This window comes from Orbicella franksi, chromosome 2 (genome assembly GCF_964199315.1).
Source record: "Orbicella franksi chromosome 2, jaOrbFran1.1, whole genome shotgun sequence".
Lineage (NCBI taxonomy): Eukaryota > Metazoa > Cnidaria > Anthozoa > Scleractinia > Merulinidae > Orbicella > Orbicella franksi.
The window spans coordinates 17,599,286-17,624,259 of NC_138146.1; the positions used below are offsets into that span (position 1 = coordinate 17,599,286).

General features: G+C 38.7%; 2 protein-coding genes across 3 annotated transcripts; one reads left to right on the forward strand and one right to left on the reverse strand.

The window, feature by feature from the left end:
• Nucleotides 1-827: 827 nt before the first annotated feature.
• On the forward strand, nucleotides 828-6,698 carry LOC145478337 (orexin receptor type 2-like). The gene is made up of 3 exons (XM_081456324.1): nucleotides 828-1,106; nucleotides 3,773-3,837; nucleotides 4,272-6,698. Exons 1-3 carry the CDS (start codon nucleotides 1,036-1,038, stop codon nucleotides 5,348-5,350), a joined length of 1,215 nt encoding a protein of 404 aa, XP_081312450.1. The 5' UTR covers nucleotides 828-1,035; the 3' UTR covers nucleotides 5,351-6,698.
• Nucleotides 6,699-14,377: 7,679 nt separating this feature from the next.
• On the reverse strand, nucleotides 14,378-23,195 carry LOC145478362 (tachykinin-like peptides receptor 86C). 2 transcript variants are annotated; one of them, XM_081456366.1, is made up of 2 exons: nucleotides 22,956-23,195; nucleotides 14,378-17,900 (listed from the first exon to the last, which is right to left on the reverse strand). In XM_081456366.1, the coding sequence occupies exon 2, from the start codon at nucleotides 17,896-17,898 to the stop codon at nucleotides 16,732-16,734; it is 1,167 nt and encodes a 388-aa protein (XP_081312492.1). In that variant the 5' UTR covers nucleotides 17,899-17,900; nucleotides 22,956-23,195; the 3' UTR covers nucleotides 14,378-16,731. The 2 variants fall into 2 exon arrangements, with proteins under 2 accessions (XP_081312492.1, XP_081312491.1); XM_081456365.1 differs by lacking the exon at nucleotides 22,956-23,195 and adding an exon at nucleotides 20,894-22,828.
• Between the last annotated feature and the right edge of the window lie 1,779 nt (nucleotides 23,196-24,974).

Sequence of the window (24,974 nt, forward strand, 5' to 3'; positions counted from 1 at the left end):
AGAGTCCCAAGAGACCCAGAAACGCCGTTCCGAACGCAATTGGAAAATGCTCGTTTCAAGCAGACTGGAAAGAAAACTATTACTGACGGAAATACAGCATAGACTAAACAGATAGTATACGAAAAGCAGCAGCGTTCTCTTTAAAAAAGTTTAAGGAAAGTTTACGTTTTCCCAACCTCCCTCTCCGCCGCCTCCGTTTCGCAGTACGGCGTCATGCTATATAAAAGCACGATTTGCAGGAGTTTTTCATAGGGGACAAACGTGAACAGGATGAACTTTATGCGTACGCGTACTTGAATTCCCTCCTCGCCAGCTTTATGTACAATAATTCCCACGTTTAAAAAAAAAAACAATCAAAATAAAAAACTCGGTTTCGGGTAGTGACGACACAGACGGTATTACTGGTTCTTGGGAGTGAGACTTAAAAGGAGACGCCTGCAATTCAGGCTACACAATGATTCGCAGTGAGAACAACGAAAGAAAAGAGGTCTCCACTCGTTCTCCACGTACTTGTATGCTTTCGCTTGTGTAACTCTCTGCTGTCCTCACTGATCTAATTCTTCGTCTCTTTATTATACGTGTAGTGCAGTATGCTCAGACCGCTAAAACAAACCGAGCTATTCAAATAAAACGTGAGCAGGATTAACAGGGCTTTTTGCCACTCGTGAAAACCATCCGGAAAATAAGCCTATCAGGAGAAAATCTTAAAATTAAATGTTTTTTTTGCTATCATTTATTTACCTTCCTTCACTAATTGGAACTATTCAAACAGCAAATATTTATATATTCGTTTCGTAAATGACATATTAGTCATCCATCATCCATATCTAAACAGAGTATTGCACGTTTTAACGCTTAAAATGTCCCGAATCGTGGTTCATTAAGATAACTTTCACGTCGAGTAAAGAAATTAACGACAGTACTAGCCCTGTTCGAGGTGCAAACTTATCGTGGAGCTTTTCTTGCCGGAAATTCTAGAGTTGTTCTGCGCTACAGCCTGACATCAACCAAACGTTACGCCGGTTATTCTATGTTATGAAAAGGGATCTACTTTGTCATTCAGTTCTACGTGAGAGGCACAGATCATTGGAAACTTGGACAGCAAGGTAAAAAATAAATTCTACCGAATGTTATTCAGTTCTATTTTTTACGTTTCTATCTCGAGATGTATGCTTCTTGTGCGTGAGAAATTTGAGAGCAGTTCTAAACGACCAATACCAAGTGCAGCCTTTGACTTTGAACGGTTAATAAGAATAGAACAGAGAAGTTAAACCAATCAGTTCTTAAGCCACATTACAAGTCATAGAGGCCCTTTCATAAATAACTGCCTATTTAAAATTCTGTTGTATGCATTAAATTTAGCCTCACTAAACTCGTCTGAGAGTAAAGATTCTTTTGAACTATTGACTCAAAAACAAGTTTGGTCTGGCTAATTTTAAAACTTCCAAGAGAATAAATAATTGGTAGCCATTTTGAAAAGGGTCTGTTGGGTCAGGTCATCAGTTAAGAGCCTTACATGCTCTTTTGCTTCCTCCGTGTTCTTTCATGGAAACACTTGTGACTAACTGTAGAAAATCTCTTAGTGAACAATCTCATGATTTACTCTCTGACAATTCCTTATCAAGTTATGTTTTAGAGGCAAACATGGCTTTAGCAGAACTCCGCCTCACAACCAACTGTTAGTACAATGCACATCCACCTCGTGATTATGGTCCTTTGTCTTGGCCTGAAGAACTGAAGGCTTTGCCAATCATTTTTTCTATTTTAAGAACCTCTATACAAGAGCAACCATTTATACCACTATATCAGTAAGGCTTATTCTTTCATTTCTTTCACCTTGAGCAGCTGAGGCAGCAAAGGCGAAGGCAAAATGATGCTATTCATCTTAAGTGTAAATACCCTAGTTGATTTTCGTGATCCTGCGGTTACTGATGTTATTATATACAAGCTCCTAAAGTAAACGTACATGCCGACAAGACACCAGTCATGGCTACTGTTGAAAGAAAGAAAGAAAGTTAAATGTAAGCTAGAGGTACATCTGATATTAAATGTATAAATTTAACAACGGAGATCAAAGCGAAAGATTTGAAAATACGGAGGAAAATGTATTTAACAAGATACAGAAAATATGTTAGAATGCGAATTTTCGTCAAGAAGTGACAGTAAGAGTCGATACCTTGGTTGAAAGATAATTTTCCGTCAAAAACACCGGCTATCAATATGATAGACAAATATTACTAAAATATCATAAAATATTCTTCTATACTTCATTGACAAAACTTTCTTCTGGTCAATTAAATGCCTGCATTGGCGCCAACACTCTTTGTGGTAAGCCAGTGGACTTTAACTCTGTAACAAGACTCACAGTTTGTTCAGACAAAGCCATACAGAAACGATTCGCTTTCTCAGTTTCGCGGAATAATTGCTTGAGTTAAGATATATATCTACAAATTGTCTAGCCGGCCGCTATCGGTTAAAATTTAGTTAGTAACTATTAACACAGTAAATGGGCCCAGCCATTTTAGGGTTCCTTCCTGTGTTTATCTAAGGATTTCAAATTAATGTCGTCGCTGGATAATACGACCTTTTGCAAATCGCTATCAAGCAGTGATTTTCATTAAGATAGAGTTAAGGCTCAAAGAAGTTATCAACGTAACTACGGATGCTTTCCCTTTTTAAGGACCGGTCTCGCCGACTTTAACCTGATTCCGGTTTTTATAAATATTAGCACATATCAGGCTATTTCCTGTAATAATTATGCAATCATTTAAAATTCTCATAACCTCGAACTGGCGTAAATTATTACCAGACTTATTTGACAAAAGCTGTACTTGAAACATTAAGCTGCTGCGGTAAATCTGGCAAAGAATGAAACTTTTTTAAACATTTAAAATGTTCTCGATTATCCACGCAAAAATGCATTTATTTAATTAGTTGTTCGTGACAGGTGTCGCATGCCCACTCAATTCAAACAAGCGCATTATTCATGTACGGAAACGACTTTTAGCGTGGCTACTTTCACACTAAAAGGCACTTAAAAGTCATGGTAATAACATCAGATAGGGTGAATTGAAGAAGACATGACAAGAAGAGGTATGAACTAAGTCTTTGTTGGAAAACTGCTTATACAAGGGCAGAACTTAACAATGAAATTTAAAAACAGGTTTTACAACGTCATAACTATTTTATGTTATTATATTTTGCATTACGAATTTATATTTTGAAACTGATTCATTTCGCGATCTTTAGTTGTACCTCAACACAGAACGAATTTCAGGCAGTTAACTAAAAGATATTGCTGGTGGAAAAGTAACTTTCTTACAGGAACAGCAGTGGATCTTGCTACTGAACTGCGATTATTTCACTTGAATTATGTAAATTACCGAATTTCATATTTTGATTTTTGTATATAGTTTTGGTAACATTATTCATTTACCCGATCCCATGATCGCCCAACGTTTTGCAGTATCTTATAGATCACGTTTCAGTTTAGTATTTAATAATAGCACTCTGATTTATCTCTCGAGAATTCGTAAAATTAGTGGTAACTGAGACAACTCTCCTTAATTTACAGAAAAAGGAAAACTGATCTTCTCTTTTGTAAGACGTTTCACAAAAATTGAATAACATAAATGCATTTGAGATAGAATACATGCTTTTTAATAAATACTGATTTCCTGCTTACGTATACACGTAATTTCAAGATTCTAAAAGTCACTCAATTGCCATTAAGTTTTGTTTCTCATTTCTCTCCATGTTTTCTTTTATCAAGCAGGATTATAGAGATGTCAGCTTCTGTAAACATGACCAACGACTCTGCTGCAGCGACAGAAAATGGTAACACTGTTGCTATAATAAATCATGCCGTTTCCTAGTGTAAAATGTTTTGCTGAAAAAATGTCCTTCATTTGCTTTAATCTGTTTTTAAGTTTTCTGATTGGTAGAACTGACATTGCAAAAGGAGAGAAATCAGATGCAGAAGATTTGTTTAAAAAAGCTTTTGTTTTTCACAGTGAGGCCTTTGTTCGCCTTCGATCAACCGTGGCGTGGACTATCAAATCACTTAATTGAAACTAACTAATCACAGTATCGAGTGACAAGCGCGAGCTAGTACATGTAACAAGCTTTAGTGCATTCTAATTAAGAAGGACAGAGAGAACTGAAAAAGTACGCGGAAAAGGATGAATTGCATAGTAGTTAATCGATCACTCAAATATTCAGTGGCTACCGATTTTTGAATTTATAATACATTTTTTATCTTTTCTTTTTAGGAACAAACGTCCCCCATGGTCCGAACAGCCCTGCTCCGCAGTTTATTAGCCCGTTTTCATCAGATTATGTGACCGCCATGACCGCAGCATACGCCTTGATTTTCATTGTTGCCCTCTTCGGCAATTCCTTTGGTTTGTTCGTGGCTCTAAAGAAGTCTTCAGCCACCAATGTCACAAATCTATTCATCGCCAACATGGCTGTTGCAGATCTGCTGTTGACTGTCACAGCTATGCCGTTTTCTGTGGCTTTCTTTTACCGTGATATCCGATGGTTTAGCGGAACACTAGGTACTATCACGTGCAAAGCCGTGTTCTACATCATAACCGTTTCCATAGCTGCGACTGTTCTAACAATGTTGGTCATTTCGATCGACAGATTTTACGCCGTTTTCTATCCCTTGAGAGACAAGTTATTTCGACAGTCAAGAGTGTTCTCGGCAATCGTTTGGATTTTATCGATTGCTCTAATGATCCCTAATGTTCTGATTTTTCAAGTTAAGTTCGATCCACTTCTCAATGCGCCTGCGTGTGTACAGGCCTGGCCCTGGGGAGATCCAAATGATATTACAGAAACGTATCGAGTACTCAAGATCTTTCACATCTGTGTGTTCGTCATATTGTACGTGTTTCCTCTTTCCATTATGGCTGTTGTTTACTTCTTAATTTGTCGTAAATTATGGCATCGTATCATTCCAGGGCACGTAACACAGAACAATCGCGTTGCGGCTGAAATGTCTAAACGCAAAGTCGTGCGAAAACTGGTCATCCTCGTTGTGGTGTTTGCGCTTTGCTGGTTTCCAACATACGTCAATCACTACTTCTGGTTTGTGCGCCCTGAACATTACCACAAAGTACAGGTGGAAGTTTCCTTTGTTTTCACCTGGCTAGCCCATGCAAACAGTGCTATAAACCCGTGTCTTTATGTCATTCTAAGTGGTAGTTTTCGTAGGGAGCTGGCCTCAGTGCTTACCTGTTGTCCAGGTTTAAGATGTTGCAGTTGCCTATCAAACTGCCAAAACAGGCGTCGACCAACCGTAGTCAGGATAACGGCTCCGCGGGCGGGTCCAAGCGGACTTTGAAGGAATTTTCCGAGCAACAGGATATTTGAATAGAGCTGAGGTAAAGTGACACACAAAGCTCTTCGGTAAGAGGAAAATGTTATCATTCAGGAGAGAAATTCTACACAGATTTTGATTAAGAGCAATGACTCAACACTTACTATGGGAAGTGGGAGAGATGAAAATTCGCCGCGATTACTTAGATTTAAAACGGTTCCTGTGATTTGCAAATTAGAGCCGGCAAGACATGGTCTGTCGAAGGCTTTAATAAATGATCAATAACATCGACGCTAGCAGCAAGCTTGTAAATAAACACTGTCAGTTTCAACATGGTTCTATATGAAGGAGACGAACAATGGTACACAAACTGATCGCTTGTGATCAAGGTATAATGGCTTCTGATAATAAGCAAGCTCTGAGTCCATCATGGATAACTGAAACACAAATAAACACTTTTTACTAGCGTTTCTAGCAGTGGAAGAGCATGCTACATGTGTGACTGAGGGTTTCTTGCTATGGGTAAACAACTTAATTCAGCTGTCATCCTTCATGCTTGACAATTGTTTGTTATGAAACTATGTTTCACTCAGTTTAATGTTACTGAAACTTTGACTCGTTTAACTACGAACGACTTTTTTCTATGAGCGATTATAGTTCACCACTAAATTTTCTCCAATTGCTATTGCTTTAAATCGATCACGTGACGCGATAGTGTTCGTCCGCGGAGAGACACTATCAGCCCATAGTGCCCGTCCGCTGAAAATACCCGGATGGATAGTACTCGTCCGTGTAACTTTTTCTGTAAACAAGCGGGTTTATAGAAAATAAACAATTTAAATTGTATTAAGTGGGTTTTTGTCGGTTTTCTTTTTCAAATTTTACATTTGGCTTTCACGGCTTTCATCTGAAAAACTTGAAAATAATCAATATGATTTTTGAACTAGCGCGCGGAAGAAAATTTAGTGGTGAACAATAAAGACAATAGAGTGTTTATGTCTCGGAACTATCGGTCTGATAGTTGCCCCTTGGAAATTTGATGTTCTTAAAACTAGCATATTTGCTCTCGAAGCTTCGCTTCTCGGGCAAATATTTGTTTTAAGAACATCAAATTTTCGCGGAGCAACTATCAGCCGATAGTTCCTCGACAGAGACACTCTATTGTTTAAATAGTCCCCTTCCGTGGAAAATGCCCGGATGGATAGTACTCGTTCGTGAAAATTGAATAAATATTCGAACAAATATTTGATTGATCTGGATTTAGTGGGTTATGGTCTGTTTCTTTTTTCAATTTTACATTTGGCTTTCACGCCTTTCATCTAAAAATTAATGTTGAAAATAATTCAATACGATCTTTGCAGTGGCGCTTGGAAGAAAATTTAGTGGTGAACAATAAAGACAATAGAGTGTTTATGTCTCGGAACTATCGGTCTGATAGTTGCCCCTTGGAAATTTGATGTTCTTAAAACTAGCATATTTGCTCTCGAAGCTTCGCTTCTCGGGCAAATATTTGTTTTAAGAACATCAAATTTTCGCGGAGCAACTATCAGCCGATAGTTCCTCGACAGAGACACTCTATTGTTTAAATAGTCCCCTTCCGTGGAAAATGCCCGGATGGATAGTACTCGTTCGTGAAAATTGAATAAATATTCGAACAAATATTTGATTGATCTGGATTTAGTGGGTTATGGTCTGTTTCTTTTTTCAATTTTACATTTGGCTTTCACGCCTTTCATCTAAAAATTAATGTTGAAAATAATTCAATACGATCTTTGCAGTGGCGCTTGGAAGAAAATTTAGTCGTGAACAATAAAGACAACAGAATGCTCATGTCTCGGAACTATCGGCCTGATAGTTACCCACTGGAAATTTGATGTTCTTAAAACTAGCATATTTGCCCTCCGCGGGGCGACTATTAGTCGATAGTTTCCCGACAGAAACGCTCTATTGTTCAATCTAGGAAAGATAAGAGAACCAATTAGATTCGCGGATTTCGAACAGAATACGGCTAACTGGCTACTTATAACTTATAGTATTTATGTACAGAGTATGTATAGGATATCAGTTTGTTTCTAAGGGATGGTCTTGTACTTATTACACGTCATATAACTATGTTAATGTAACCGAGTGGAGGTGCGGTAGCCTTTTGGTCAGTGCGCTCGCCTCTGAATCGAGCGGTCCGAGTTCGAGCCTTGGCCGTGGACATTGTGTTGTGCAGTTCTTGTGCAAGACACTTCACTCTGACAGTAACTCTCTCCACCCAAGTGAATAAATGGGCACGGTCGAATTTAATGCCGGGGATAGCTCTGCGATAAACTAGCATCCCATCCAGGGGGGAGGAGAAATACTCCTAGTCACTTCATGCCACAAAAACTGGAGATAAGCGCTGGCCTGATGGGGCACTTAACTCGTGTGCAGACTTTACCGACCCACCTACCTAATGTAATCGAGTAAAAACATAACTGCACATCTACATCTACACAGCTACATGGCAGTAAAGAAATCAATTTGAATCTAAATGTGACACTTGAAAAAACGAAGCGTCGAATCAAAAATAATTAAGTCAATCAATTTGTTTTCTATTTTACTGGTAGTTAGTGACTTGGTAATCTAGCTATGAATAAATGAGGCTGCGATTTTGATAGCATCCGTTCCCACCGAAGTCAAAAGTAATACGACACTTTTTTATTGTACAAAATTATTCCATTTACCATGTATCAATGAGATTCTGTATTATTAGATGAAGAATGGTTACCGTATTTTCTCAATTAAACGCCGGACCTCGATTAAACGCCGGCCGCGTATAAACGCCTGCCGCGTATAAACGCCGGCCGCGTATAAACGTCGGGTCCACGAGGCCAATTTGGAAATAAACGCCGGGGGCGTTTAATCGAGGCCCCAGCGTTTGTTCGAGGCCCCGGCGTTTATTTGCGTTCGAACCAACAATTTGATTTTTCCCTTGTTAAATAGCACTACTGCGACATACTAGTACGCTATGGTGTTTTGATAATCTTAATAAACGTTCAAAAGGAAAAGTCCGGCTTAACATAACAAGAATAGTAGCTGAACAACAAAATAAAACAAAATGTTCGTGTTCGTGTTGTCATTAAGTCTTATTACTGATAACGCACTTTCTTTCGTGTGTTACAGTGCTCACTGTCACTAAAATCGCGAGGATCCCTCCAGCGTTTGTTTATGAGCTGTTTCAATCTTGTCATAAGTTGTCCTTTCTAAGAGGAAATCGCACATTGAATAGAAATAGGGACTTCAAGGCCGCCTTGTTCCAAGTTGCTAGCTCGGTAGGTTTCCTGTGTCACTTTAGCCGAAATTTTCCCTCCATGTTTTACAAAGAAGCAAAGAGCGGAAGAGAGTTCGATTGGGATGTGTCCGACATTTATATTCTCATTATCAGGGTCATGCACACGGTAAACAGCCATGGCACACGGATCGTACTTGTTGTTTTCTTCATGACTTACAATAAGACCTTCGCCGATCGCAATATCTTTCCAGAAGTTAACGAGTTTGTTGTTTATGACAATTAAGGTACATTAAAAATCGTAAATGCGGACGCTTAACTGATAGTATCGAGGAGAAAGATGGCGACATTGCCGTTTATACGCAACTTAAAACTTTGTATCCATACTTGCTCCTATTTATTTTACATATTTTTGTTCTGTTCAGTGCCACATGTCCTGATTGTAACATACCTGTGCTGTTTATAATGCTGTATCTTTCAGCAATAATCATCCTCCAAGACTCAGGGACAGTTTACCGAATGGAAAAGTCATTTCGTGGTGACAAACTGCCCTAGGTTTCGGAGGATGGGTGAATAAATCAATCTGAAAAAAATGACAGAATATTGCACTTCATAAATAAACGCCGGGCCCCGATTAAACGCCGGGTCCACGAGGTCAATTTTGAAATAAACGCCGGGGGCGTTTAATTGAGAAAATACGGTGTAAGGTAGACATGTTACGTATATGTAGCTAATATTTCAATGTTTGAGCTTAACACTGCTATGTGCATTATTTATGTCTTTCAGAAAGTGTTGGTGTATTTTGTTAAAACAAGTAAGTGTCATAGTTTAAAGCGATGTTGTAACAGCAGAAGAAGTTTGGTAATACTTGTAAAAATAAATCATAAAATCGTGCGACGTTTCGGAGTCGTTATGACGCCATTAACAAGTTCAAAAAGAACACAAAAACTGTCAGTTCGCTGAAGGTGAACTTAATCAGAGTTAATTTCTACAATGTCACGATAGTTTGGCTGAAATTGAGTGCGATTAAACTTCAAATTCTCTTATTGGCAATATCTCGTGCACTAAACAATCAAACCCATTCTAACAATTCTTTAAGGACAGAGAACTGCTTGTGAAGGTCTTTCGGCACAATACAGTGTTTGCCTCGATAGTGCTTGCCAATGGAAGCTGTCTGCTTTTTACGATGTTATTTAAACGTGAGCCGGCTCGTAAGACACAAACAGGCCATTTCCGAGTTGCCTCTTGCCTCTGTGTCAAAACGAGTCTTCGTGCGAAACCATTCATTTGAAAATGTGTTTCGCCTACAGCCAATCAAACACCTGTTCGTATGAAAGGTCTGCACGAGGACTCGTTTTGAAACAGAGGCACAATGTAACTCGGAAATAGCCTATTAGTTGTTATTACTGTTGCTGTTGCTGCTGCATCACAATTTATTGAACATATGAAATAAATTTCAGTTAATCAACAACTCTTGTTTCCATTTTGAGCTGTGTGCTTTGCTAATCATCTATTCATCGACCTTGGATGACCTCACGTGAGAATCCTGAAAATCACCCAATCACAGCGAACTTTAGCATCTTGATACGTGCTTGCTAAATTTGGTCACTGTCTTTTGCTCTCACACGAGATAGACTACAGTGCGGCATTTTGTCCAGAATATTTTCTATTCCCTCCCACCCACCCAAAGCACTTGCCCACTCATAGATCTTCGTAGTAATATAGTTTACCTAAGGGCTTTTCCAATCATCTAGGATATTTTGTAATACAGCTTAAATTGTAGGGCGACATCAATTTCACCCCTAGGTTGTCATGTACGCAATCAATAAAAACTCCTGACATAACATGTAAACCTTGAGGGTTCAAGCACCACTTTTAGTTTTATTTAATAGATGCGTTAATTGTTAAGATGAGCAATGGGACTCTTAGAATAAGCACCTCTTTTGAGGTTTCTTTGTATACACTCGAATTAAACCTACCAAAACGAACATTTATAACTTTTAGAGCAATTACATATCACATTTGAGGTGGTTTCGACATGTCAATTTATTGAAGGATCTTTACGATTCTCAGAGACACTTAAGTATGATGTGAAGTTTATATGAAATAATTGATATATGAACTGCGGTTGTAGATGAAAGTGAAGTATGATCATCGCAGTTAATTTTCCAATTTAAGCAATTGGAAAGAAGAAGCCTGAAAAAAATCAGGGCTTCAACGGGATTCGAACCCGTGACCTCCGCGATACCGAAGCGATGCTCTACCAACTGAGCTATGAAACCACACATTGGGAGCGAGGTCAATTAATTGAGTTCATATCTTCCCGTGAGGAGTGAAATGATGTGAAGTTTATATGAAATAATTGATATATGAACTGCGGTTGTAGATGAAAGTGAAGTATGATCATCGCAGTTAATTTTCCAATTTAAGCAATTGGAAAGAAGAAGCCTGAAAAAAATCAGGGCTTCAACGGGATTCGAACCCGTGACCTCCACGATACCGGTGCGATGCTCTACCAACTGAGCTATGAAGCCACACATTGGGAGCGAGGTCAATTAATTGAGTTCATATCTTCCCGCGAGGAGTGAAATGATGTGAAGTTTATATGAAATAATTGATATATGAACTGCGGTTGTAGATGAAAGTGAAGTATGATCATCGCAGTTAATTTTCCAATTTAAGCAATTGGAAAGAAGAAGCCTGAAAAAAATCAGGGCTTCAACGGGATTCGAACCCGTGACCTCCGCGATACCGAAGCGATGCTCTACCAACTGAGCTATGAAACCACACATTGGGAGCGAGGTCAATTAATTGAGTTCATATCTTCCCGTGAGGAGTGAAATGATGTGAAGTTTATATGAAATAATTGATATATGAACTGCGGTTGTAGATGAAAGTGAAGTATGATCATCGCAGTTAATTTTCCAATTTAAGCAATTGGAAAGAAGAAGCCTGAAAAAAATCAGGGCTTCAACGGGATTCGAACCCGTGACCTCCACGATACCGGTGCGATGCTCTACCAACTGAGCTATGAAGCCACACATTGGGAGCGAGGTCAATTAATTGAGTTCATATCTTCCCGCGAGGAGTGAAATGATGTGAAGTTTATATGAAATAATTGATATATGAACTGCGGTTGTAGATGAAAGTGAAGTATGATCATCGCAGTTAATTTTCCAATTTAAGCAATTGGAAAGAAGAAGCCTGAAAAAAATCAGGGCTTCAACGGGATTCGAACCCGTGACCTCCGCGATACCGAAGCGATGCTCTACCAACTGAGCTATGAAACCACACATTGGGAGCGAGGTCAATTAATTGAGTTCATATCTTCCCGTGAGGAGTGAAATGATGTGAAGTTTATATGAAATAATTGATATATGAACTGCGGTTGTAGATGAAAGTGAAGTATGATCATCGCAGTTAATTTTCCAATTTAAGCAATTGGAAAGAAGAAGCCTGAAAAAAATCAGGGCTTCAACGGGATTCGAACCCGTGACCTCCACGATACCGGTGCGATGCTCTACCAACTGAGCTATGAAGCCACACATTGGGAGCGAGGTCAATTAATTGAGTTCATATCTTCCCGTGAGGAGTGAAATGATGTGAAGTTTATATGAAATAATTCATATATGAACTGCGGTTGTAGATGAAAGTGAAGTATGATCATCGCAGTTAATTTTCCAATTTAAGCAATTGGAAAGAAGAAGCCTGAAAAAAATCAGGGCTTCAACGGGATTCGAACCCGTGACCTCCACGATACCGGTGCGATGCTCTACCAACTGAGCTATGAAGCCACACATTGGGAGCGAGGTCAATTAATTGAGTTCATATCTTCCCGTGAGGAGTGAAATGATGTGAAGTTTATATGAAATAATTGATATATGAACTGCGGTTGTAGATGAAAGTGAAGTATGATCATCGCAGTTAATTTTCCAATTTAAGCAATTGGAAAGAAGAAGCCTGAAAAAAATCAGGGCTTCAACGGGATTCGAACCCGCGACCTCCGCGATACCGGTGCGATGCTCTACCAACTGAGCTATGAAGCCACACATTGGGAGCGAGGTCAATTAATTGAGTTCATATCTTCCCGTGAGGAGTGAAATGATGTGAAGTTTATATGAAATAATTGATATATGAACTGCGGTTGTAGATGAAAGTGAAGTATGATCATCGCAGTTAATTTTCCAATTTAAGCAATTGGAAAGAAGAAGCCTGAAAAAAATCAGGGCTTCAACGGGATTCGAACCCGTGACCTCCGCGATACCGAAGCGATGCTCTACCAACTGAGCTATGAAACCACACATTGGGAGCGAGGTCAATTAATTGAGTTCATATCTTCCCGTGAGGAGTGAAATGATGTGAAGTTTATATGAAATAATTGATATATGAACTGCGGTTGTAGATGAAAGTGAAGTATGATCATCGCAGTTAATTTTCCAATTTAAGCAATTGGAAAGAAGAAGCCTGAAAAAAATCAGGGCTTCAACGGGATTCGAACCCGTGACCTCCGCGATACCGAAGCGATGCTCTACCAACTGAGCTATGAAACCACACATTGGGAGCGAGGTCAATTAATTGAGTTCATATCTTCCCGTGAGGAGTGAAATGATGTGAAGTTTATATGAAATAATTGATATATGAACTGCGGTTGTAGATGAAAGTGAAGTATGATCATCGCAGTTAATTTTCCAATTTAAGCAATTGGAAAGAAGAAGCCTGAAAAAAATCAGGGCTTCAACGGGATTCGAACCCGTGACCTCCACGATACCGGTGCGATGCTCTACCAACTGAGCTATGAAGCCACACATTGGGAGCGAGGTCAATTAATTGAGTTCATATCTTCCCGCGAGGAGTGAAATGATGTGAAGTTTATATGAAATAATTCATATATGAACTGCGGTTGTAGATGAAAGTGAAGTATGATCATCGCAGTTAATTTTCCAATTTAAGCAATTGGAAAGAAGAAGCCTGAAAAAAATCAGGGCTTCAACGGGATTCGAACCCGTGACCTCCACGATACCGGTGCGATGCTCTACCAACTGAGCTATGAAGCCACACATTGGGAGCGAGGTCAATTAATTGAGTTCATATCTTCCCGTGAGGAGTGAAATGATGTGAAGTTTATATGAAATAATTGATATATGAACTGCGGTTGTAGATGAAAGTGAAGTATGATCATCGCAGTTAATTTTCCAATTTAAGCAATTGGAAAGAAGAAGCCTGAAAAAAATCAGGGCTTCAACGGGATTCGAACCCGTGACCTCCGCGATACCGGTGCGATGCTCTACCAACTGAGCTATGAAGCCACACATTGGGAGCGAGGTCAATTAATTGAGTTCATATCTTCCCGTGAGGAGTGAAATGATGTGAAGTTTATATGAAATAATTGATATATGAACTGCGGTTGTAGATGAAAGTGAAGTATGATCATCGCAGTTAACTGCGATGATCATACTTCACTTTCATCTACAACCGCAGTTCATATATGAATTATTTCATATAAACTTCACATCATTTCACTCCTCACGGGAAGATATGAACTCAATTAATTGACCTCGCTCCCAATGTGTGGCTTCATAGCTCAGTTGGTAGAGCATCGCACCGGTATCGCGGAGGTCGCGGGTTCGAATCCCGTTGAAGCCCTGATTTTTTTCAGGCTTCTTCTTTCCAATTGCTTAAATTGGAAAATTAACTGCGATGATCATACTTCACTTACACTTAAGTATGTTACTTATCTGAACGAACTGTAGAAACTAAGTACCTCGCTTAGGTTTGTTTATGTAGATTAGAATAGATACTTGAGATCATAATTCACAATTTATACTTTTTTATATTGTTACCGTTCTTTGCAAGTTCTCTTTAGGTTGGTCAAATAAACACGGGAATGGGGATGAAGTGCTCCTCTCGTCACACTCTTGCCCCCATAGACTCGACTTTCGGAGGCCAACTACCTCCAATTTTACCCCCTGGAGTTAGGTTAGTGGAGGCCCACTCCCTCCAGTCAGAGAGGAGGCCCACTCCCTCCTCTCTACCCAGGAATGTTTACAGTGGCCCTGAGTGAAGGCCTACTCCCTTCTTTCCATCCACTGTCTACATCTCCTTGGGCTGTAGGTTTTGTTTTCTTGACACTCCAGGGGTTCATGGGGTTAAAATATTAACTGAGCACTCTGTCACCCACTTCCCCATTTTCAGCCACACAAAGTTGTTGTTGTCCTTATTTTAAGAGAGGCAAGGGGAAGTTGATTAATTTGTTTTTGGCGTTAGTCTGAATATGATGCGACCAACAGAAGGTCCATTTACACTGCGCTAGACGATGGTACGTGGAAGAGGCGGGGACTACTGTTTAATGCTCCGGATCAAACGGTCTACGGCCAGGCCATAGTGTTGTGTTCTTGGGCAAGACCTTAAACTGCTGCGGTGACTCTTGCCATTTAGTAATACAAATCGGTGACAACGAACTCCTAAAAGTACGCCTAGGACAATCTGACAATTTGGCATTAGCGTTGGCTAGTTGGAGCCCGGCGCGAAAAACGGCGGATAAAAGGGAACTGATGAGACTTGCACCCAACCTAGGAAATAAGAACTCCTAGTTACACAATCAGGGATAAGCTCCGGCAAGTGTGACCCGAGTGCAACTTTTCCTGGGCTAATTATGCTACTACACTGATCATGGCAACAGTGATGTGTAGTGTAAATCCCTTCGTGTTCTCTCCATTCCGTGAAAATATCACTCTCCTCATGCTGCCTGGCGGCGGAGCTCTCTTTACTGGGTAACAATGAGAAAAGAAAAGATTGGACTAATCTTGCTTTGAGCTAAACCTTACAAGCTTATTTTTAAAGATAACAACCATCGGAAAAAATTTCTTGATACAAAGTTCGGCCTAGTAAAGGTGCATGCATCGTTGGGGAGGTGGAGGGATGGAAAAGAAAATGTCGTAAACCCGCAAATGAAACGGGACGAATGAAGCGGACATGACTTGATTGATCATGTAGCCCGCGCTTGCGTGTTATTTCCAATCCCTCATCCTTTATTCAGAGCTAACTGAATATATTATGTATTAATTAAAAAGGGGGAAGGACTCTAAAAAATTACATTTTTCAAGCAAATAGGTTATTTACAATATTGTTGTTAATCGCCTTTGTGATCAAGAGTAGGCCTGAAAATGAGCAAACTAATTAGATTTATGATATTGATCCCACACTGATTCTAAAGATGTTTTTCTACGTTCGCACCCTATAAAATAATTACATTCGTTCATATTGCAGTGGATGTCACGTTCATGGGAGTCCCGTTTAGACCGCTTGCAGTTTGTTTGTCTCTCGGAAATCAGCGACGGATCCGGAGTACGAGGGTTTTACGACGAGAAGATTTTTGGACGAGGCAAGGGTGCGACAAGGCCTTTCTCGTCTATATTGCCCTTTTTGCTTTGGCGTTTCCGCAATGGGATACTGCAAGCTGTTAAGCTTCCGTTGTTCTTAAAAATATTCACACGAGAAACTTGAACGTGAACCCACTTTGTCTTTGGTTCCAGGTTTGATACAGTTCAATTATCCATTATGATCCACTGTTATCAAGTTGTCATATATAGGACAAAAAAGGCTGCGTACATTTTTTGGTAAGATAAATAAATACTTTAAAGCTCATTACGGAACTCAACGATTGCACTTCTTGAGCGATGAATGCTAAAATAAAGTACTTTTTCACTGAGTGAATTACTTTTTACTTTTTCATTGAGTGATATCTCAATTTTTTATCCATTCACTAAGAGAACTGTCTTGTGTTGCATAGACAGTCTGTGGCCTGTAAAGAAGACATTGAATTCCAAAAAGAAACAAGAAAACTTAATTACAGTTGGGATATTCCTCGATGCTGTATCGCAGCCGAAGGAGATCAAAAGGACAGCACAGATCAAATTCTACAATAAAAACACACGCCAGCTATTTGACGATCTGTCCCGCTTTGTTTTGTCTAGACCTTTAACGTAACGTCGGTTAATAGAGACTTAATTATACTTTTTGGCTGAAACCATGACTTTACCGGCAATTAAACAGGTCCTACGACACCAAAAAAAAAAATCAGTCAATCGAGTAACAACTCCATCATCCTCGATATTATTTAGCCGCCTTTCGGCAACCTAGTCGGTCGTGCTTAAAGTTTGGTTTCATGACCTTGCCTTGCATTGTGTTCATTACTTGCTACTGCAGGTGCCACACGAAATGTGCTGTGCTGTCTTTGTCTAACAGGGCGGTCGTTTGTAAGATGCGACTCCGGTGTCGCTTGTCTTTCCAAGAAGTAAGTCATGCAGGCACTTACTGCTTGGACAGGAGAAGTGGACAGCGCGACTGCTGCATCCAGAAACGCGTAGCGAAAGTTCTTGTTTAAGGCAATGTACAGCATAGGGTTTATTGCGCTGTTTGCATGGGACACCCAGAGCATGAAATTCATCACGACGAGGGGGATTTTGTTTAAGATGGCTTGGTTGAAAAAAACAAAGTAATGAAACAAATGTGTGGGTGCCCAACAAATAGCGAAAACAGCTACGAGGACGACCAACATTTTGACAACTTTTTTCCGAGAGACCTCAACAGCTGCCCTGTTAACACTAGTTGTGCTTCCCGGCGCCCTGTGAAGCCACAACCGACGACCAACCAGAGAGTTAACCACGGCTATTATCAACAGCGGAAGAGGGTAGAGGAGGAAAAACAAGATGACGTGGAAAATTCTGAGGGCGAGAAATATTTCATGTTGGTCATCAGCCCAGGGCCAAACTTGGTAGCAAGAATACATATCACCTTCCTTGAAAACTTGGAAGATGAATAAGTAAGGCGTCATAGAGATTAGAGAAAAAAGCCATATGACTGATGTGACGGCTCTATGGTTGTGGAACAAGGCCTGATTCAGTGGAAAATAGACGGCACAAAATCGATCCATGGAAATAACCACCATTGTTGTAACGGACGCAGCAATAGACACAGGGACAGCGTAGAATACCACTTTACATGTAATTTCACCCATGATCCCTCCAAACCACCGATGCGGTTCTAGGAACATGAACAGCACTGAATATGGCATTACAATGACGGTGAAAATAAGATCAGCGATTGCCAAGTTCTTGATCAAGAGGTTGGTGATTCGCCGCGAAGTTTCCTTGGCACAAACCACGTACAATCCAATGGAATTTCCAAACAGCGCGATTGTAAAGATGATTACATAAGCTGTGACTATGGCAATCTTCGAAGTGATTGAGAGGGCGTCTGAAGCTGTAGTGGCGTTGGCGGAATTCATCCAAGCCGTAGTGGCGTTGGTGGAATTCATCCCTTATAATTTAAGAAAATAAAATTATGTAAGCGCGTTTCTTATTTCTCATAATACGATGGGTTTTATCTATTCAAAACTTAAACATTATACAATACCTCGAGTAGATTTCCAAACGAGTAAGTCATTGAACACAGACATACCGCAGACCATCTCCCCTACTCCAATAGATCGACCCATTTACGGTATACGTTTTAGATATCAGAAAGAATCGCGCCCCAGAAAGAAGTGACCTCCCGAAAGTAGTGAAAAGAAAAGGCTGCTCCAGGCTGTGCCTTTAGAGACTCCACAGGGTAATCATTATAGTATTGAGCGCGCTAGTGTTATATTTTGGATGCTAGCTTTCGGGTCCATCTTTACCTCCAGCGCACCGAAACCTATCAAATGTCATAAGCAATGATGAAATGATGTTCTACAACCATCGGTTGTTAAAATAATGAATTTTTGTCTTGAATGAAATCTGCCCAAACAAATGAGGTTTTCAGTGATCATGCCAGGCTTTAATTGTGATTTTCTTGAATTTCTCGTTGGCAAAGTTTTCCAAACTATCAGTCTGACATCCTATGTTTTTCTGACATAAAGTCGGCGTAAAAAAAGCAAAATGGTTGCAAGCAATCTGCCAAATTAAAATCAATCTCACCAAAGGAAATGCAAGAAAAGTCACTGTCAATTTTGCTTTTTGTGGTCACGCAGACATTATAAAATATCGGAAAACCCTGGCGTTTTCCTTACAACACGAACAGATTACTTAACTTAAGCTTTCACCATCGTTAAAACAATTAAGAGCCATCTGTTACTAAGAGAATGATAATGGCGCCTCAGACACATTTAAAGCTACTTCTCGCTTCGTTTGTGAAAGTCATACAGAAGCATTATTTTCTATTTCTAGCAGACTGAAAATTAGTTAATGTTATTTTCAATATAAGTTTTATAAAAGAAGCGAGGATACTAGCATACTTAGGTATGTAGATGTTGCAACTGATGGGTTGAGCTATAGTACACTTTAAGGACGTTCGCGCGAAATTTTCCAGTGGATAGATTTTTTTTAAATTTTTACTGCAGTCAGATAATGAGTTACTTGTGTCAGAAATGCCAAAAAAAATTGGGATCATTGATTTCGTTTCAGAGATAAAGCGTGGAGAAAAAGTACCCTGATTTTGAAAAATTGGCGCGCGTAAATCAGCATGATCTACAGGGGTATATAGTTAAAAATATCGAAGGTGAGTCAACGGAGGCAAGCAATGTTAGTCATATTTTGTAGAAGTGGGTCTGTTGCGTACATAATTCCAAATATTGCCAACGTTTTCACAAAAATTAACCCTTCGAGAGGTATTTGAAACTGCCGCACAGATAAACGAAGAGCTAAAAATAACGGAATTCGATGGTGCATTTTGCAAAAAAAAATCAAGCTTCTAATCGATAGATTTTCTTCATTTTTTCGCTAAACGTAGAAAATAGGTAGAGAAAATGATTCACCAAAAGAAACTTAAGGGTCACCGAACGTCCAAGATCGTTAAATCCAGGCAAAGCTATAGCAATTATTTTATTACTTAGCGCGCGCATCGATGCATGACGTGGCGTGTCAATTTGCGTGCGCAGTAAGGATGCGCAGAAACAATTGGCGCGAACGTCCTTAAACCATGGAGTGACCGGTCCACCAAAAATGCCCGGATGGAAGGTATTCGTCCATTGAAGTCAGTTAACTTTATTTAGTAGGAAACGCAAACGTCAACGAAATGCAAAGGTCATAAAATATCGGAAAGCACTGACGTTTTCCTTGCAGCGGCGCAGATTACTAAACTAAAGCTTTCACCATCCTTAGAACTATTAGGAGCCATCTCTTACTAAGAGAATGATAATGAGGCCTCAGAGACGTTTAAAGCTACTTCTCACTTCGTGTTTGAAACTAAATACAGTGGCATTAATTTCTATTTTTAGTAGAATGAAAATTAGTTAATGTTGTTCTCAGTATAAGTTTCATACAAGAAGCGAGGATACTAGCAAACTTAGGTATGCAGATACTGTAACTGATAGTATAGGTTGAGCTATAGTACACTTTCAACCATGGAGTCCGCCAAAAATGCCCGGATGGAAGGTATTCGACCACTGAAGTAAGTAAACTCTATTTAGAAAAGATAGCCCATTCAGCTTCAAGGCTGGTCTCCATAGGGGCCCCACGTAACTGGCACGTGAAAAACAATTACATTCTAAAAACAAAAATACTAAAAGGCCTAAAACAAATCTCTAGCATTGGCGTTGTCATAATCAGTTGCGAAATGTTTATCTCAAGGCTAACTTTATTTATTTATGCAAAGTATCAAAATGCGTGACCATTTCTTTTAACCGCAAACTAAGAGGGAACGAATATAAGTTAGATGCAAAAAACGAATAAACACAATAATAATTTTCTGCATTTCTGCTCCTCATTGCAAGCCAAAAAGATGGATTACTGAAATTTGGACAATTTTGATTGCCGCGTATTTGCTACAAGCAAAATGTAAGTTTTACCACGAAAATTGATTGTAAAAACAAGTGGAAAAGACATTCGTACCAGAATATCATTCCATTTATTTAAAATTTTCAAAAAAAGATGAATCGTCTGTTAAGGAAATATTTTTTTCATTTGTATTCAAAGCTTTTGATATCAGAAACAGAATTGTGTATGTTTATATATAACATATGCATGAACTGAACCGTACACGAGTAACAATGGTAAATGTGAAGTTAACTTCATTATAAGGTGTCGCTGTCTGCAGAACATGGCCCAGCTAACACTGAAGAACTCCGCTGATTGATAATAGATGCTAACGTTGAGAAGGAATTGTAATTTTTTTTTTTTCACTTGATATAAAAAACTGTAATAAGAAACTGAAGAATCACATGCCGCCCTTAAATAGTCAAAAGCACGAAGATGCGGTGCAACAAAGGAGAGAGAAATAGAGAGAAAGAAGGGGAATAATATTTAGAAGAAAACCACACAAGAAGTTATCCTTACCAAATGATAGAACGGCTTATCGTAGCTTTCCCTGACTCTTTTTCGAGAAGTGGTAACAAAGTTGGTTTTATATTCACTTTCCGTCAACTTGTCACATCATAACGCGGAGAATGTACGTAAAGCGTAGGATTCAGACAATTTATGCATCTAAGTCAGCCGACTTTGTATGAAATAGCAATAATTAAGGCTGGCTGTCTGCTTAAGTGATGACATTCACAGTAGTTTGCGACTTCTTAAATATTAAACTGGCGCCAGTGTCAATCAATGTGAGTAATCAAACATGACAAACACGTAGAAAAAAGCACGTAATGGCCTTTTAGACAAACATTTTTCACGCACAACGGGCAAATTGCTTTGGAAATCGGAAACAGGGAAATTAAAACACAGCAGTAAAATGTCTTTCGTTTCTATACAGGGGAAAGAGCTGCGAGACCAGATGCGCACATTTAATCGTTATTCCTCCAATTTCATTAGGATTTTCAGATTTTTAGAGGGGGCCGAAACTTGGTCTTGCACGCTATTTGATTAAACTAACAAAAAAATATGGTTTTCGATTACATTTGTAGCTGATGAAGGCCCAACAATGAGCAACAAGAAGATAATTTCATTTTCCCGGCAGGATGTAATTCAAAACTGCACTCAAAATCTTAATTAAACTGAATGGACAAATAGGACAAAAACGAAGACCATTTGGTGCATGCAATATTCTTTTAAGGCAATTTGTATCCATTCATTAACTCATCAAAAAAAGTATTTTGTTCTTGTTTTCCACTGCGTCCGAGGCAACACGATTGCCTTTCTATTTTGTTTGTTTAAGAAATAGGACTTTGTTCTCGTTATAAAAGTTATTAGTTTCAGGGTTTTTTTTGAAAATATTTTTATTGTTCTTTTTATTGACTTATTTGTTTTATCTTTTGCATGCAGATAACGCACGGCAGGGAAATGCGAAAGTTATATCTAGCAACATTTTGGCAGCTTCTCCACATCTACAAACTTACATATCTACTGAAAACAAACTAAGAAAATTCGTTGTAATGTTTTATCACAGCTTCAAACACACACCTAATGAACTTCTCATCAGCTGTAAACTCTCATTTTCCATCTGTGCAAATTTCCAAACCGTTCTCGCGCGTGACAGACATCTGTTTTACCTCATGGGAGATCTGTTTAAATCTTCTCCAACTTTTGAAGAAACATCCCTTTTAATGACTTCCTAGGTTTTCTTATTGACCGTCTATTGGTCCTGCGTGATCAGTATTCCGTAGTTTCTCTACTTTGTTTTAAAAGATCAAGGCAATCATTATCGGCATATGTAATCTAATCACTAAAATAACGATCGTGACCCATTGCAGCCTCCTTGACGCTATTTATCAAAACATATCGACTACAAAAAAAAAAAAAAAAAAAAGAAAAACACTAAAAAAACTGAACTCATTCTGAATCCAATTTCCCGTCCAATTTGCAAACAAAACAAACAAAGACGAAAGAAGAAAAAAAAAAAAAAAACACGAAACACGTAGCAGGGAGTTCGTCTCATAACTGTTTTTGTATTCAAGTGGGTATATAATTTGAAGTTGCCCGAGTTGCTGTAAAATTCCTGTTTAATATGTAATAATTATATGAACCATACCAAGAATGAAACGGGCACAAAATAGCAGTCATGAGTCTTCGTCTGTAACTCGCTGGCGGCCGGGTTACTAACGTAATCAGAGAACCGGGCAAGATGCATTTAAAAATTGTAGCTATAGAAAAGCGAGCGAGAGGTGTTTTAGTCTTGTAGCTGTTGCAATAGATAATTATTTCAACCTAACCTCAACGACGCAATAGCAATTTTATTCCCAATACGTACCTGTTTTGAACGATGTTTTTTTTTTATGTCTGCAACGTTAACTGATTTGAATCTTTAAAAGACCGTTAAACGCCACCCTACCCCCCCCCCCCCCCACCACTAAAAAAAAAGAAAAAGTTAAGGGGAAAAAATCTATAAACTGTAACGAGAAAATCGGAATTGAGAAAATCAAGAAGACACCAAAAAAAAAAAAGAAAGAAAGATGAAACTTACCCCTTTGGCCAGGTGAATTAGAAGCTTTACAGAAACTGCGTAACAAATCTGCACGTAAGCTGTTCGGCACGTAGCAGGAAAACCTTCTAAAAAGTCAATCCTTTTCACACTAACTAATAACGACCGGTCTGCTTCATTAAAAGTGTTATTAATATACAAAAGATATACGCAGTATACTTATTTGCTAATGAAAGAATAATAAATCAAATACATCCATTCATTTGAAAGAATTGAAAGACAAAATGGACGAAACAGGATATTGATTCGCGTCCTGTTGATTAATTACTGCTAAAAAAAAAAAGCTTTTTGTAAAGTAACGTTAATAACTCATTTCAGCCAAAAATTAGCCTTGCCACTAATGACAAAGAAGGCAGAATAGATATCTTAAAGGGTCCTTATGCATATGTCCGTCACTGTAAAAGACAATTTTAAGAATTTAATAGCTTTAATAAAATAACCAGAGCTAAATGTGACTGAGTTTTAATTTTAACTTGGAAATACGTGCGGCGGATTAAGGGTGGAAATGCGAGGAAGAGTCGTTCTTACTATTAGATCACTCTCAGAAGAAAACTGAAAAAAAAAAATGAAATTCAAGGTGTTAAATTTCGCGATGAAACGTTTGCTTTAGTGTTTTATTCTGTTGTTGCAGCCTCGAGAAAATGAAAGAGTGGGAAAAAAAAAAAAGAAAAACGAAATTCGAGGAGTTAGATATTGTGATAAAAATTTGACTTGAGCGTTTGATATATTTTCCTGAGCAAACAAGTCTAAGCCCTAAGAAAAAACGCCGGAATAAAATCATCAAAACGTGCTTATCAAGGCTAAGTTTCCAAATTGCTTTCAAGGAGATAATTACCTTATCTTGCTTTAATAATTTTTGCTGAATTTACACGTACATGGAGGAAATTTAAAAAAAAGTCCTTGATCGAGTATTGATTGTTTTAAAATACTAAAGACCTTTTTAAACTGCTAATGATATATATATTTTTAGCTGTCAATGAAGTTTATAATTTGCTAAGATGGAAGAAGACAAAACATTAATTAAACGCGCATTATTCGTCTATGATACTGGAACTTTTTGTAGGCAAGGGTCAGTAAAAAGGCCATAAACCCGGTTGACTTTCAGGCCGTAAACTCCCTCACGCAATCTATACACTTACTATAATCAGTTCTCATTAGATTATTTATTTCGCATAATGGTTTGTTTCTTAGAAAAAAAAATGGCATTTAATAATGTGAACATCAGACCAAGGAAACGGATATGACGTGTTTTGAAGCTCCAATGTAAGAGACTTTGAAAGATCAGAATTTTAAAGAATTTCTCAATTATTGTGTATTACAGTCTTTTTAAAGGTTGCTCGTAGTACATTGTATAACTCTGAACTAAAAGCCGTTACAGATTTTCAATCGAATAATCATCGACGAACTTACGTCGCACTTAAATTTCAAAAGCACTAAACAAAATAGGATTAGTATAGTTCTCTCAGCTATAGGGCCACAAAATTCTTGATTTATCTATATTGAAGCAGGCTAAGTAGTTAAGCTCTTGAAAGCAAATGTGGCAAACCCACAAAACTGCAAATTATTTCTTGTAAAATAATAAAGCATTGGTGGAAAGAAGAATTCTGATTGGTTCTTAGCGGTCGAGATGTTGCAATACGGTCGCCAAGATGGTCCGCTCACGAGTTAGGTTCGATAGCTCTTCGTTTAGAAAATATATCTTTCCTTCATTTCTGACGGACAATTTTAGTTATTCTTCATTGACGAATGCCACCCAAAAAATGCACTGAATGCTTACCTTTGGCACGTGTGTTTTCTGAGAATTAATACAAGCATGAATTTATTACCAGAGTTTTAACAGAACCATAACAATAATAGAACTAGTTCGTTTCGTCTGCATTGGCGAATAGTGGTCTCATTTTCGTCAGTTTTTCAACTTTATAAAACCGAACGCAAGCTTGTTTAATCACATCATGTAGGTCAAGGCGTGTGTCGAAACTTTTTCAGAGGTGGGGTCGATTT

Coding starts and splice junctions, on each gene's coding strand:
- LOC145478337 (XM_081456324.1), top strand. CDS start 1,036: ATGAAAAGGGATCTACTTTGTCATTCAGTTCTACGTGAGAGGCACAGA. Junction 1,107..3,772: donor TTGGAAACTTGGACAGCAAG/GTAAAAAATAAA, acceptor TCTTTTATCAAG/CAGGATTATAGAGATGTCAG. Junction 3,838..4,271: donor TGCTGCAGCGACAGAAAATG/GTAACACTGTTG, acceptor TTTTCTTTTTAG/GAACAAACGTCCCCCATGGT.
- LOC145478362 (XM_081456366.1), bottom strand. CDS start 17,898: ATGAATTCCACCAACGCCACTACGGCTTGGATGAATTCCGCCAACGCC.